At 40.4% G+C, this 15,660-nt stretch overlaps 1 protein-coding gene across 1 annotated transcript; it reads right to left on the bottom strand.

Moving 5' to 3' along the window:
- Positions 1–1,582: 1,582 nt before the first annotated feature.
- CHMP5 (charged multivesicular body protein 5) lies at positions 1,583–15,521 on the bottom strand. The gene is made up of 8 exons (XM_082842055.1): positions 15,424–15,521; positions 14,135–14,239; positions 12,446–12,492; positions 10,594–10,687; positions 10,058–10,129; positions 6,414–6,522; positions 4,790–4,902; positions 1,583–2,494 (listed from the first exon to the last, which is right to left on the bottom strand). The coding sequence occupies exons 1-8, from the start codon at positions 15,490–15,492 to the stop codon at positions 2,444–2,446; spliced, it is 660 nt and encodes a 219-aa protein (XP_082698181.1). The 5' UTR covers positions 15,493–15,521; the 3' UTR covers positions 1,583–2,443.
- Between the last annotated feature and the right edge of the window lie 139 nt (positions 15,522–15,660).

The raw sequence follows: 15,660 nt of genomic DNA, 5'->3' as shown, positions 1-15,660 counted from the left end.
AAAGAGAAAAGGAGGGGCTGGATTTGAGAAACACAAAGGGGTTAAAAGCAGGGTTTAACGATTAATTGAATGTGTAGGATGAGGCAAAATGTAGGCATCAAGGACAACTCAAGAGCTTTCTGTTTTGCATGATGGAGGATAATGGTTCCATTAGCTGAGGCAGGGAAAACAGGAGGTTAAGTCTGGGGGAAAGATAATGGTTGTCTTGGCTATTTGAATGTGAAGTGTTTGTGGGCTTCTGGAACATCCAGATTACTCTTAGGCAACGAGTGGATATAAACAGGATTCTGAAACTCAGGGTCAAGACCAGGGATACAAGTATAGACTTAGAAGTCAGCAGTTAAAGCCATGAGAATAGCTGAGATTATTAAATATAAGTGAGCAGAGAAAGAAGTACTGTGGATAAAGGCTGGACTCCTGAGGAACACCAACATTACAGGGTTGGAGAGATGAGAATTTCAGAAAGGAATCTTGGAGGGAATAGTCAGAAGAATAGAAGAACCACGGGATACCATCACAAAAGCCAAGGGAAGAGAGACTGGTAGAATGACTGTTCCCTGGTATCCAGTGTACTAAAGTGGTCTAGCTGGAGCACTAAATATCACCCACTAAAACTGGCAATATATGGGTCACTGATTTAACACTGGCAAGACAAGAAATAAAGCAGGAACGTTGGTTGAGTGTGAAGCTCAGGGTAATGAGCTTAATTTGGATGTTAGATTTTAGGTAGTGGTGGGGCATTTAATTTGGAATACCCAGAACTGAAAAAAAGAATAAGGAAAGAGGTCTGGGCTAGTCACAGTTATTTTGAGGCATTAGTTCATAGGTAATAGTTAAAATCATGGGTGTGAGTTATCTCAAGGAAAGTATGAAGGGTAAGAAGTTATCCCAGATTGGAACTATAATGGAAGAAATATTAAAAGGGCTGAGTGAGAACTTGTAAGGAAGCCAAGGAAGGTTTCAAGAAGGTAATGATGAATAGTGTAATATTTGCTCCACTGGAAGTCTTCTTCAAGGGTGAGGTTAGTGGGGATGGGAGAGGGTTACATCCATGTCTCATCCTCACCTATAATTAGACAGTGAAGTTTTGAAGACAGGAGCTGTGATTGTTCTTGGTATCCCCTGGGTTGGTATAGAGACTCTACAGGGCTGGTGTTCAATAAATATTTATTGATCTGCTGACACATGAAAGGCTGGTGCATGTGACACTGTGAGGCAGCCAGTGAGGCTGGCAGAGGGAGGATGGATCATTAAAGACCCTGAAATCTAGCAGGAATTTGGACTTGCTGTAGCACTCCAGGCACTTCACAAGAAGGGAATAAAGCCCACTTTTTTTTTTTTTTTTGCCGAGCTGCGCAGCTTGCAGGACCTTAGTTCCCCGACCAGGGATTGAACCCGAGACCATGGCAGTGAAAGTGCCGAGTGCTAACCACTGGACTGCCAGAGAACTCCCAACCCCTGATTTTTAATTGCTGATAACCCCTCATATGAGACGTGGCAGTTAACAAAGTACTCAAGACAATCAATTATTCCTCACAAAAGCTTGTGAGAGAAGCATGATTTTACTAGTAAGGAAATAAAAATTTAGAGGTGTGAGTGGGCTACTTAGTAGTTATTAGATGCAGACCCAGGGCCCAAGCCTGGATTGCTCCTTGCTCTTTCCACTATACCACAATGCTGCCAGTTAAATTCGATTTCTGTAGTGGAGTTTTTAGGCTGAGTTGACATTAAAATTATATTAAATTTGGTTTCTGTAGTGGAAGTTTCAGGCTGAGGTAACACTATTAAAATTATATCCTTTTGAAAAATATTTATTGAGTATAAATAAATGTCCTATACATTAAATATCAAGAAATATTCATTATTGATTACAAGTCCACTGTAATACTGAATGAACCACAGAATCAAAATAGCCACCCATGATACAGTAGTGATAAGTCCATTCCAATATTGGACACAGTAATGATTTACTCACAAGACACAACAAAACTCACCAAAAAAGGCCATCACTTTAACCAACCTATAATACCACAAGAGAAAATGGTTTTGAATCATAATATGGACAGTCCCACTAATCTTGTCTTTGTCATCAATTTATCGGGTCAATTTGAGATTGTGGAGATATGCTGTCATAGAACTTAAAGATTCCCATCTCCTTGGTTTTATCTCAAAATTATTATTAAGGAATGAAGTTATACATACCCAATGATAACTTTAAGTAAGTTAGTCTTTCATAAGAGAAAAGGAATAAAAATCTAGTATGAAGAAAGCTTCCTTCAAGCAATAAGTCTCTTAACGGAAAAAAAATGAAAGCAATGTAGTTAACTTTTCCTCCAAAGAAAGGAAAGAAACCTAAATCTGTTATGGCAAACTTGGAAAGATAAATATTTCCTAGTCCCAGAATATGTGTTTATTTTACATGATGTACTTGAATGATGCAAGTCTACGAAGCAGGGATCTGTGGCAATCCGAATTCATCCACCAAGACTCCATCCTGTGAAAAGGAAGAAATGTTTAGTGCCACTATTTTCCAACTGATAAAAAAAGAAAAAGATTACAAATGTTTAGTAGTCAAAACTCATTTCTAAATGTTTAATCAATGAAAAAAATCCCACTGATGAGAACAAGCTGTTTTATGAAAGGTAAAGGGGGAAGTGATAAACCAGGAAAAGAAGTGGAAGAGATCAAAAGGGATGACTCCTTGCAGAGTAAGGGAAGAGTACAGAAAGAAAGAGAAACCTAAGAGTAAACCTAGAAAGGGGAAAACGGGACTGGGAATGTCCAGGAGTGAAGGCAGAGGAGAGAGTGCTTGCCTCCAGATTCCCACTTTCACTCTGATCCCAAAGTGATCCAATACCTTTTGTAGCCTCATCAATCCTTTTATTTATTTATCTTTAAAAGTTTATTTATTTAATTTATTTAGTTTTGGCTGCATTGGGTCTTTGTTGCTGCATGCAGGCTTTTCTCTAGTTGTGGAGAGCGGGGGCTACTCTTCGTTGCAGTGCGTGGGCTTCACATTGTAGTGGCTTTTCTTGTTATGGAGCATGGGCTCTAGGCACACGGGCTTCAGTAGTTGTGGCTCGTGGGCTCCAGAGCACAGGCTCAGTAGTTGTGGTGCACGGGCTTAGCTGTTCCGCAGCATGTGGGATCTTCCCGGACCAGGGCTCAAACCTGTGTCCCCTGCATTGGCAGGCGGATTCCTAACCACTGTACCACCAGGGAAGCCCGCCTCATCAATCCTTGAAGGAGCGGTGCCCTGGGACAGGCAGTCACTTCCATATCACACTTTACTACAAACTTATAGGCAGTGACACCACTATCAATTCAGAAACCATACCTCAACAGCACATTTAAGTCAGGAATCTGTGACCTTCTAAAAGTGGAAATAACACACATCCCTCAGGGACCTGTTACCAAGGATTTGAAAAGATGGGCTATGGTAGTGTTAATAAAAATGATTTTAGGTATGCTGAGAAAAAGCAACCTATGCACCTGGTGCCTTGAAATGGTGAGGGTGGCCTGTGTAGTAGAGAAAGGTAAGACGACCCCAGGCTCAAGTAAGCGGGGGGGAGGGGTAAGGTAGGGGAACACACACATTCGTCAAAACCATTTATAAGGGGGACTTCCCTGGTGGCACGGTGGTTAGGACTCCTCAGTCCCAATGCAAGGGGCTTAGGTTGATCCCTGGTCTGGGAACTAGATCCCACATGCATGCTGCAACTAAGAGTTTGCATGCCACAACTAAGGAGCTGGCGAGCCGCAACTAAGGAGCCCACTTGTTATAACCAAGACCCAATGCAACCAAATAAATAAATATTAAAAAAAAAATGCAGTTATAAGGGACCTGAGAAATTACCTACTTTCCCACCTTTTTGTTCCCCACATTGCACAGGTAGGAAAAACATGAGGTTCAGAAAGAAGATATGAACTTCTAATTTGCTCAAAGTCACACAGTGAATAAAGGCAGAGCTGAGACTGGCTCCCACTCTAGGATTCTGTCAACTATACTGTGCACCTCGATGTGCATGTTGAGAGTAGGTAAACACCAGGACTGTAAATGGCCAGTGGCAATAGAAAAAATGACATGTGATACCAGAATCTCAGATGGGGTAAACAGGATTTTATAAGCAGCAAAATTGTATCTATTTATAATGACAAGCATGTAGATTTGAACAGGGCTTTAAGTTCGCAAAGTCCTTTTACATACAAGATCTAATTTGATCTACACAACAATTATGTGAGATAGTTACAGTTATCTGCATTTTATAGATGCAAGGAACAGAAAAGATCAAAACAGCTAAGTGATTTGCCAAGGTCTCACAGTTAGTGGTGTCAATCTCAGGCTTACACCCATATATCCTGATTCTTTTTCCTTGTTGAAGTAGAATCTTTCTACATTGTTTTATACTTAAATTATGAATCCCTAGTTCAAAAAAAAAATCCACCCTATTATTGATCATCGTGTCTGGAGTGGACCTTTATTTTATGCTGCCACCCCGCATGGTTCATGCATATGTTGCTGCTGCTTTCCCAGGAAATGTCTAAAACCCAATAGCACCCAGTCCAAGCTCACAAAAGTGATTATGTATACTATACAAATTGTCATTGAATAAAACCATCCCTGGGCCTCAGTGACACTATTTATGTAGCCTATCCACAATCCAATGTGGGAAAACTGGGCTTTCAAGGGTTCCCAAAATAATGACAGTCTTTCCTTGTTCTTACTTAAGAATACCTTTTAGATTCCCAGACCATTTTGCATAGAAAATAAAACAGAAAAAGCTTTCACCTTATTCTTTGTGTCAGTGGGAACACCTTCTGGAATTGCAGGTGCAGATGCTGCTTCATCCAAATAAGAACTGTCTTCATCAGCCAGAAGCTCATCGCCCAGTGCATCCAACTCTGAGATTGAAATGGTCAATATTTCAATAAAATGTAAGCAAGAAAACTGGCAGCTAATGTTAAGAAAGTTGGCCAAATTATTTGCAATAAGATGAAAACTTAAGAAACAAAGAGAAGGGATTATTAATTTCTATTTTCAAAATAAAAGATGGCCATTGTAAGAAATTTTCAAGGGAACTGGTGTGGTAAAAATCCATGAAAAATTAAAATAAAACAAACAAACAAACAAAACCATTCCCCACAGGTTTATAAGGTCCAGTCTTCATGAGAAGACTCTATAGTTATCGGTTGGCCAATTCAAATTAGAAAATCCTGATGATAACAAATGTAAAAAATCCTCTCCCATTTATTGATGAACTTGAAAGCAGGCAGTGAAAGGAGGCATGAGATTGTTGTATAGTGAGTGACCATTGCACGAGATCAGGCTTTAAAAATAAGTCTATGGCAAAGTGAGTTGGAAGTGACCGGGGAAATGGCAACAGCAGGTAGAGACTCATCAGAGGAAACTTAAGATGAGAAATAAGAAAATAAAGAAATAAACAGGGGAAAAAAGGTTCTAGGCAAAACAGAACATGGAGAGAAAGAAGTAGTAATGGGACAGGGGAATCATGCAACAGAAAATCCAGTGTGGGGTGGTCCTGCCATCTACCCAGTTGCTCATGCTAGAAATTGACAAACACCTCTGACACCTCCCTCTCTCTCCACACCCAATCAATCATTAGGTCTTGTCCATTCAACCTCCTAAAATTTCTTCAATATGTCCACTTATCTCTGTTTTTGCTACCACCACCATAGTCTCAGCCACCACAATTTCTTAAATGGACTACAGGAATAGTTTCTAAACAACTCTCTGTGAGGCCACTTAACAACCCCTTCCATTTTGTCTTGCTACCCTCTGCTCATCCTTCAGGTGCAATGCCTGTCACTGACTCCCAAATAGGTTAGATTCACTGGCTATGTGCTCCTATGGTACCCCATACTTCTCCTTCCCAACAGTTTGTGCTCTTATAATTAATGAATTACTTGAAACAAGCAGTTTCTTACCCCTGCTAGAGAAGAAGCTTCATAAATGCAGGGATTGTGTTTGTTTTCTTCAAGGCTGAATCCCCAGCATCTAATACAGTGCCTGGCATATAGCAGATGCACACTAAGTATTTGCCAACTACTGTTTCTTGATCTGCTTCGCTGTTCTGAGGGAGAGGACTCCAGCAGGAAAATAAAGAGAAAAAAAATCAAAAGGAAAATGGCAGGGAATGGCAGTGTTTGGATACCAAGCACCAGGTCAGCAGAGGACTTTGCCTAGACATTCCTTCAGAACTTGTCCATCCCAGAGTTGGTGGGGTATGCAAATCTGATATGGCTGCCTCTCAAGCTCTTTGCCCAGAGACTATACCATAAACTCTCAGGGAACTATTGCAGAAATTTTCTCTAACATTTGGGAGAAAAGGTCCCAGGCAGTCGCTCCTCTCAGATGCTAAAACTACATATACAGTGCTTTTCCTATAACTTACCTGCTTCTAGGTCATCTTCATCTAATTCTGGGGTGCCGTAACTACGACTCAGTGCTTCTTGGATTTCATTTGCATCTTCCATCATATCCTCTAGCTGGTCTTGTAGATCCTACAAAAATATATGACAGGATTTTTATTCATTTCTTACCATTTTTCTCTAACTACCACCTGTCCCTATTCTCTCTCCTGAATCTCAGAAACGAGCAATGGCCCACATAATCTTCCTATTTTGGGTGGTAAAATGTAAACTTCAAAATAAAGAATAGAATTGGTAATCTTGCATTTGAATTTAAGGTGCTTCACGGAAATCCAAACTTCTACTGTAAGAATACATGCCCAATCAGCTCTCTCATTAAAGAAAGTTTCCTTGAAACATCAAATCAAGCAACAGTTACACTATCAAAATTTTTCTAGTTAATAGAGAAGAGGTAATTGAGACAAGCAAATTACTCTTCTTGAGTCAGCCAAAAACTGACTACGCTGTACAGGGAAAGGAAGCAGTAGCGGAAACAACTGGGTAGTACAAAAGAGTTGTTCTGGGCCCACCCCGGATGGGGAAACAGAAATGTAATCAGGATAGGCTTGATACCTGAGACCAGGCTGGTGAAAAAAACTGATTGAGGGCATAAATCTTCTGGGAATTATCTATTTGTACTTAACTGGGAGACTATTACAAGGCCAGAAAGAATGTAAAACCAAGCTGAGAAGTACTATAGCATAATAAAGGGCAGTTAGTATAATGGTTAGAAGAGCAGACTCTGGAGTCAGACATATCTAAGCTAAAATTTGGCCATTACTCAATGAAAAGTAATGTCTCTTAGCCTTTATTTCCTCATCTGTAAGATGGGATTATTAATAGTCATTCTTCATAGGGTTATAATAAGGATTTATTGCAATAATATATGTCATAATATGTGTCAAACACTAAGCACTATATATCTTCTACTCTGTTAAGGATGTACAAAACAATATGTTTTTCATACACTGAAAATTCCACATAGAGGGGAATGGACTAGTGTTGATAACACAGAGGGTCCAAATTAGCACCACTTATCCTTCAGGATTTCTAGAGCAATGCAAAACACTTAAAAACTCCTTCCTGGCCCCCAGATTAGGTTTGTTTTTCCATATAAAGGATATAAAATAAAGCGGAGAAAAACATTTCTTTAAAAAGAAAATGCTTTGCTTTTCTGCATTTCCAAGGGCCAAACTATTGTACATATGTAACAGTCTGCTATACAGAGAAGCACTGGCTGAAACAATACTTAAAATAGAGTGAAAATAACATAAACTAATCAAGTTGAACTTATATTATGCTTTTACATGTCAAGACAAGTCTGCCAAAATCATTTATGGATAGGATTCCTAGCAATAGACTCTAGGATAGACACAGAAAAGAAAAAAATCATCACAAAGAATTAGCAGGTTCAGTTCTGGAAAAACAAACAAAATCAATACAAAACAAATATAAGCACTACACTTGATGTGCAGAAACTGGGAAACAAAAAAGACAGAAACAGGGGAACATACATACATAGAGGCAAATTTTCTGAATGAGTACTATAAAACAGTGAAAATGTTTTACAAGTAAAGCATTTTAGGAAAACAAATGGAATTCAAAATACCTAGACCAGCCAAAGACACATACCCATACACATCAAAAAAGTTACAACGAAAGGGGCTTTCCACCTGTCATGCAAGCAAATCTATGAGGTGACAGGAGAAGGATAATTAGATGGGGAGAGAGCCAGACAACCATAGGTCAAAGACGAAGAAACATACAAAAAACCGCAAAGATCAAAATTTCTATTTTGTTCATTAAATAGCACTAATTAAAACACAAGGAACCCGAAAAGCAGAAAATAAAATTCAGTTTCATTTTATTTTATTATCAAATAATAATATACAAATAAGACACGCATAGTCAGAACATTTTTCTCAGTGAAATCTCCTGGAAGATATCACTAAGCCTAAATTCTTGTAAGCAGAGACTGGTGTGGAGGATTAGAAAGAGGGTCCTGAGAAGTATAAGGAGGGGTGCTGGAAAAGAGCAAGATGGGAGGAATGCCTTCACTTACTAAAGACCAGAACTACCCTACCAGAGAATACATCTGCAGAAGCCGTAAAATGCTAGGGACATAGTAAATATTCCACCAACAAATAATGCTCCAATTGGGCAGAACTGTTTTATCTCCATGAATGGCCTCTAGTTCATTTGTTCATCAATCATTAGATACTTTCTAAGCACCAACTATGGACAGGCATTGTTTGGGGCACTGGGGATACAACAGTGAACAAAACTGAGTCCATGCCCTCTTAGAAAGAGACATTCTACTCCGGGGGTTAGAACTATCACATACGCAGAAAGGAAGGCTTTTCCTCAGGCCAGTCACTACTCCTTCTGCTAACCCTGTTTGCCATCTGCGCTGTTCAACTGAGAGAGGCAAGAGGAGCCAAACTCTTAGGGCTCAGTGCCCCAGCCAAAACATGATCTCAAAAAGAAATGCTAATTTTAAGGACCTAATGACATTATTATTAAAAATCTAGGGACTTCCATGGTGGGCCAGTGGGTAAGACTCTGTGCTCCCAGTGCAAGGGGCCACGGTTCGATCCCTGGTCAGGGAACTAGATCCCATCTGCCGCAACTAAGAGTCCGCATGCTGCAACTAAGAGTTCGCATGCACAACTAAGAAGCCCGTATGCAACAACTAAGAAGCCAGAATGCCACAGTGAAGATCCCGCGTGCCGCAACTAAGACCCAGTGCAGCCAAAAAAAAAAAAAAAAAACTAAAGAAATGGGGGTAGGGGATCAAGAGGCACAAGCTACTACGTATAAAATACATAAGCTACAAGGATATATTGTACAACAAGGAATACAGTCAATATTTTATAATAATTATAAATGGAATATAACCTTTAAAAAAAAGATGACTCAAGTTCTGGGGATCTAAAGTACATCATGGTGGCTATATTTAACAATATTTGCAAGTTGCTAGGAAAGTAAACCTTAAATATTCTCACCACAAAAAAATAGTAATTATGTGAGGTTATGAAGGTGTTAACTAACTTTATAGTGGTAACCACTTCACTATATATATATGTATCAAATCATCATGTTGTATACCTTCAACTTACACAATGTTACATGTCAAGTGTATCTCAATAAAACTGGGGGAAAAAAATATAAAGAGAATTACTAGAAGAGGGAACCAATTCTACACCAGGAACTGTGCTAAGCACTTTATGTATATGTCCTCATTTTACACTCGGGACAATCCTGGGAGATGAGCAGCAACATCACTACTTTACAATTGAGGCAACTGACTAAAAGTCATTAAGTGAGTTAGAAGTAAAAGGAAACTGGGTGCTTATTCACTGGGTGCTTATTATGTGCCAGGCATTGTGCGTTTAGATACACCAGCTCATTTATTTCATTCTAATTATAATTGTATGTGGTATTAGGATCCTTAGGTTAACAATGAGGAAAGTGAGACCTTTGGAACCCTTTCCCAAAGTTACTCTATTAGTAAATGGCAGAACCCAAGATTCAATCCCTCTCCTGTGCTCTTCCCATCACATACACAATCATTTTGATTCTTTCAGAAACAAGTGTATATTCTTGGAGAATCCAGTACACATCTCACCTCAATCTGGTCGATTTTCACTTGCTTGTATGCTTTCTTCATTTCCTTTACACCCAGTTTCATAGCATCAACCTAAAAAAAGGAAAGAGAAAACACCATGTCTTAAGAAGCCGTGTTGGTTAAACTGTCTTTTAAAAACCATGGGAAAAGAGCACAGAGTACAAAAATAAAATAAAATAAAACAAAAATAAAATAAGGGCTTCCCTCGTGGCGCAGTGGTTGAGAATCTGCCTGCTAATGCAGGGGACACGGGTTCGAGCCCTGGATTGGGAAGATCCCACATGCCGCGGAGCAACTGGGCCCGTGAGCCACAACTACCGAGCCTGCGCGTCTGGAGCCTGTGCTCCGCAACAAGAGAGGCCGCGACAGTGAGAGGCCCGCGCACCGCGATGAAGAGTGGTCCTCGCTCACCGCAACTGGAGAAAGCCCTTGCACAGAAACGAGGACCCAACACAGCCAAAAATAAATAAATAAATAAATAAAATTTAAAAAAAATAAAATAAAATAAAACCATGGCAAAGGTGTTTTGGGAGTACCGTGGTCTTGGTGTCCTTCAATGACTGGATGGTGTAATTGGCTTGTTCCATGTTAAATGACTGTTGGGCAAGATTGTCCCGCTGCTGCTCATACCTTTTTAGAGTCAATTGAGAAGGATAAATGTGAGCCAGATAGAAATCCTCATGAAGAAAGTATCTCTAACACAAAATAAGAGAATTTTCTTAAAAACAATAACAACAAATGTTAAAAAATTAAATATACAGAAAAATTGGGAAAAACAATTTAATCAATCTAACACAAACATCATTTGATGTCCCTCCAGTCTTTTTCCTTTGTATATATTTTAGTTACAACACTATTTTCCACTTAACATTATTATTATTACTGCTGCTTTCTACGTTGCTAAGAAGTCTTAATACATGTTTTTATAATGTTTTAGATTATTTCCTACGCTAAATTCCCAGAAATGGAATTCTTGGGGGAAAGGGCAAGACTGTTTTTAAGGCTCTTCATACATATAGTGAAACTGTTTTTCCAGTAGACTGAAATCCCTGAGGACAGGTATGTTATTTTATTAATCTCGTATCCACAAATAGGTAATCTATCCAACCTAATATAATGCCTGACACTCCATGTTTTTTTAAAATAAAGCTTTATATCAACTTATAATACTGCCTCAAAGACTTATATCCCTATAGCCCTTATACAATATTTCAAAACCATCTAACCATCCAACCAGAAGAAAAATGGTCAACGATGCAGGCAAATGGTGGTGGAACATTATTACCCCGTTAAAAAGTATGTTTGCAAAGAATATTTAGAAGGACAAAAATACTCATGATATAACATTAAGTGGAAAAGGATAACCTATATACATGCCATTTGTTATCTTCTAAAAATTATATGCACACATACCATGTATGCACAAGCAGAGAAAGAAACTGTAAAAATAGCATTTTAAAGGTGGTTATTTCTGCTAGTAGGAATCTAGGTAAATTTCCTTTTCTTCTACTCATGTTTATGTACTTGCCAAGTTTCTACAATGAATAATATCCTTTTATTAAAAAAAAAAGTTACCTAAAAATTGCAATGCTACCAATTAGAGAGGTAACAGTTTTATCACACTCTCTCACCACTCTAGGCATCATAATTTATTTTTCCAATTCTGTCTAATCTAAAAGGAGTAAGATGGTGTCTGATGTCTTATAAAAAGTTAGTTTATAAATAGGAATAGAGATATCAACAATTTTTCTGGTTCTTTATTAGCTGATTACATCTGACCTCTATAAACCCTGCAGAGGCTCTCAACAGCTCACAAGGGTAAGTACCAAAGATACTCTTGGGCTTCTGCTCAAACACTGGGACACAGTCACCTAAAACAAATTAAGGACCGTTAAATCTTCTGATGGAAGGGAACAAATATTCAAGATTCCCAATTTTACAGACAAACAAAAATTTAAAAGGCACACTCTAATTAAATAAATGGGAGAATCAAACTCTATAGATCTGGGCAGTCCAATACAGAAGCCACTAGCCACACATGGCTACTTAAATTGTTAAAATTAAATAAAATTAAAACTTGAGTTCCTTAGTCACATTAGCTACATTTCAAGTGCTCAATAGCCACACATGGCTAATAGCTACTGTACTGAAGAGCAGAGATACAAAACACCTCCCATCAAAGCAAAAAGTTCTATTTAAATGGACAGTGCTGCAACAGATGTTGCTGAACATGCAGGGGGAGAAAAAACCAGCTAACTGTATGTATAAATGAAATTTGCAATTAACTCAAGAATACTTATAAAGTGGTATGAAAACCTAAAGGAATGGAAGACCATTTCCCTTTTGGTTAAACCTGCTAGAGGAAAGGAGGTTATGCTTATAACTTACATCCGCTTTTGCTTTAAAACCCGCAAGGCTTTCTGCTTGACCATATTCTAGGGAGAAAAACAGATTTTAATGAAAAGAAGTAGAAAATATACATACGGTAAAAAAAAAATCTCCCATATCCCCACATACCTCTACTTCCTCTCATCTTCAAAGTAGTAGACACAGTGACTCCTGGATTGTTCACCTCCCAAGCAGGCTTTAAGCCCCAGCTTGTCTCAGTCTTGGCATCCCACATCTCAGTGTACTGAAGTACATTTCCTTTTCCTAGTGAATATTATCTCTACTCCCAGCCCCAAGAGGGCCGATTTTGTATATCTAGGTGCCTTAGGGAGATTCCCAATTTGGACAGTCTGCTATCCACTCAAACTCAGCATGCTCAAACTCCTCAGCCTGCTCTTACCTTGGAAATGACTAATAATGGCCCCGCCAGTCTCTCACTTCTCTAGGTTGAAAACTGTTACACCAACCTTACCTTTCCTCTCTCTATTGTGTCTTCATGCACTGCTATCTTAGATTTTCAGAACTCACTTTTTTTTTTTTTTTTGCGGTACGCGGGCCTGTCACTGCTGTGGCCTCTCCCGTTGCGGAGCACAGGCTCCGGACGCGCAGGCCCAGCGGCCATGGCTCACGGGCCCAGCCGCTCTGCGGCATGTGGGATCCTCCCGGACCGGGTCACGAACCCGTGTCCCCTGCATCTGCAGGCGGACTCTCAACCACTGTGCCACCAGGGAAGCCCCAGAACTCACTTTTAAATTGATTCCTCTCATGTCATTCTCATGACTACCACCATGGTTTAGGCTTTCATCTCAAGTCTAGGTGGGCATTCCTGCCTCTGTTCGCTCTTCATGCCAAGCCATCTAAGATGGCAGAGAAAATCCTCCTGTCACTTCCATTTCTATACTGTTTCATAAATCATTTTATTTGTCTCCTCCAATGAAGAAGGAAAAGCAGGTATTACTACTTCACAGATGATAATAATACCTAACATTTACTGAATGTGTCTATGTACTAGACACAGTGCTATGTAGGTCACATGAATTACCTCATTTAATCTCACACTTTAAAGTAGATATCATCCCCATTTTATAAATGGGCAAACTGAGGTTCAGTGATGCTAAGTAACTTGCTCTAGCTTGAATGTCTAATAAGTTACAGGGATGGGAAAAAAGAAGACAGTTCTACATTCACAGTCCATGCACTTAAATATACAACTCTATGTTTCTACCTAACAGAAGAGAAAAATAAAAAATTAACTGACTTTATAAAGGTCACAGCTAGTAGGTAGTGATGATATTATTAATAGAACACTGGTACTTTTTTCCCAATATGCCACTCCTTAACCAATCTATTATACTTACCTAACCTGACTAGCCTGGCAACTCATTATTCCTGAGCAGGCCCAGCTCTCCAGGTAGAATATAGCACCTTCTCAGTAGAATATGCTAATTCCCATGTACATTCTTCTGGACATGTAACCAGCATCTTCTCACCACCAGGTCAAATCCTAGCCTTCCTCTCATATATGGCTGCAAACTCTCCTCCCTGAAGGATACACCCTCACGTATGTTTTCTTATTAGACTGTGAGCATCTCTTCTGTATCTCTCACCAGCCCTTACCACCAGGCCCTACTTCCACAGGTGCTCAAGTTAGGCTGTCACAGTACCTTCTTCAGGTGCTGCCTACCTTACCTTTGCAGGACCCTCTCTCATCTTCTTGATCTGATCCTTATACTTCACTAGTTCAGCATCCAGCCGAGAAATCTTCTTGTCAATAGATTCTGCCCTGCTGTCCACCTTGAGGGGAAAAACATCAAAAGCAGTAGTAGTTATTGCAATACATTTACATGAAAAGTGGCAGGAGAGGAATGAATATAGAGGAAGAAAGGACAAATAAAGAAGAGGGACTTCCCTGGTGGCGCAGTGGTTAAGATTCTGCCTGACAATACAGGGATCACAGGTTCAATCCCTGGTCTGGGAAGATCCCACATGCCGTGGAGCAACTAAGCCCATGCGCCACAACAACTGAGCCTGCATGCCACAACTGCTGAAGCCCGTGCACCTAGAGCCAGTGCTCTGCAACAAGAGAAGCCACCGAAATGAGAAGCCTGTGCATGGCAATGAAGAGTAGTCCCCGCTCGCTGCAACTAGAGAAAGTCCACGTGCAGCAACGAAGACCCAATGCAGCCCAAAATAAATAAATAAAATTAATTAATTTTTTTAAAAAAAGAAGAGCATATGGTGAAAGGTGGAAAACAGTGATTCCTAACTGTTGGTGGTGGGGAGATTCTCAGCCAGAAACACTGGAGAGCTTTTATAAACTATACTCCACCCCCTAAATTCTAATATTCCAGGGTCGCTCTCAAGTGTGCTTGAGTAGAAAAAGAATTTGAGAATCACTGGGCTTAGTTGAGATTCCCCTAGAATCAGAGGCTTGTCAGGCTGAGGGCTCAAGCAGGAGGTGTGTGAAATGGGTTAGTGCCCAGTGGACCCCGGCTAGGGCTTAGATCTAATGCTATTCGCTTGGATAGAAGGTGGTGGCTTAATGTGAGGGGTCAGAGTTCTGAATTTTTGTTACTGAGATCCAGGATTGGGGTACAGATATGTTGAACTAGAATATCAAGCCGAGGGTCCTGACGTGAGAGAGGGATGAGGGATGGAAGAGGAGTTAGGGGTCAGGCTGGACGAGGTGGGAAAGCTGTGTGGGCCTATGGCTGGTAGGAGTGAGGAGGTAAGGAAACAGCGAGTGGACGCGGCACGGGCACCAGAAGGGGTGGGGCGCAAGAAGGGCGAAACAGTGATGGGTTAGGGGTCCCTGGTTTGTGGAGTCAGCAATGACTTGGGTAACAGGAAAGAAAGTGGGGTGGAGAGAGCTGAGATGCAATAGGTCCGGGACCCAGGAGTAGGCGCCGAAGCCGGGGGTGGGTGGGGTTGGGGGTGTCAGGGTCCCTGAGCCTAGTTATGCGTGTCTAAGTGCCCACCGTGCCAATGCAGTCAGTCAAGCTGGGAGGCGGAGCCTTGGGTTTCGCTTTCCCGAAGAATCGGTTCATCTTGAGCGGCCGCGAAGACAACCCAAACACTGGAGCGAAACCAGAAACGGAAGCAGAATCACCTCCGCCTCCGCCTTGACTTCCGGCCCTCCATGCGCAAGCGCAATGTGCCTATTGGCGTTTACCGATCCTTTTTCCGGATTTTCAGCTCGGTCTTCCGGGGAAGAA

This window comes from Leucopleurus acutus (assembly GCF_964270905.1).
Source record: "Leucopleurus acutus genome assembly, chromosome: 7".
Taxonomy (NCBI): Eukaryota; Metazoa; Chordata; class Mammalia; order Artiodactyla; family Delphinidae; genus Leucopleurus; species Leucopleurus acutus.
The sequence above is the reverse complement of the archived record's forward strand: the minus strand, read 5'-3'. Positions and strand labels throughout refer to the sequence as shown.

Excerpts from the sequence above, each read along its gene's own strand:
- CHMP5 (XM_082842055.1), bottom strand. The coding sequence starts at position 15,492 with ATGAACCGATTCTTCGGGAAAGCGAAACCCAAGGCTCCGCCTCCCAGC. Across the intron at positions 14,240-15,423 it reads TGACTGACTGCATTGGCACG|GTGGACAGCAGGGCAGAATC; the intron begins GTGGGCACTTAG and ends TTTCCCCTCAAG. Across the intron at positions 6,523-10,057 it reads TGAAAATCGACCAGATTGAG|GATCTACAAGACCAGCTAGA; the intron begins GTGAGATGTGTA and ends ATATTTTTGTAG.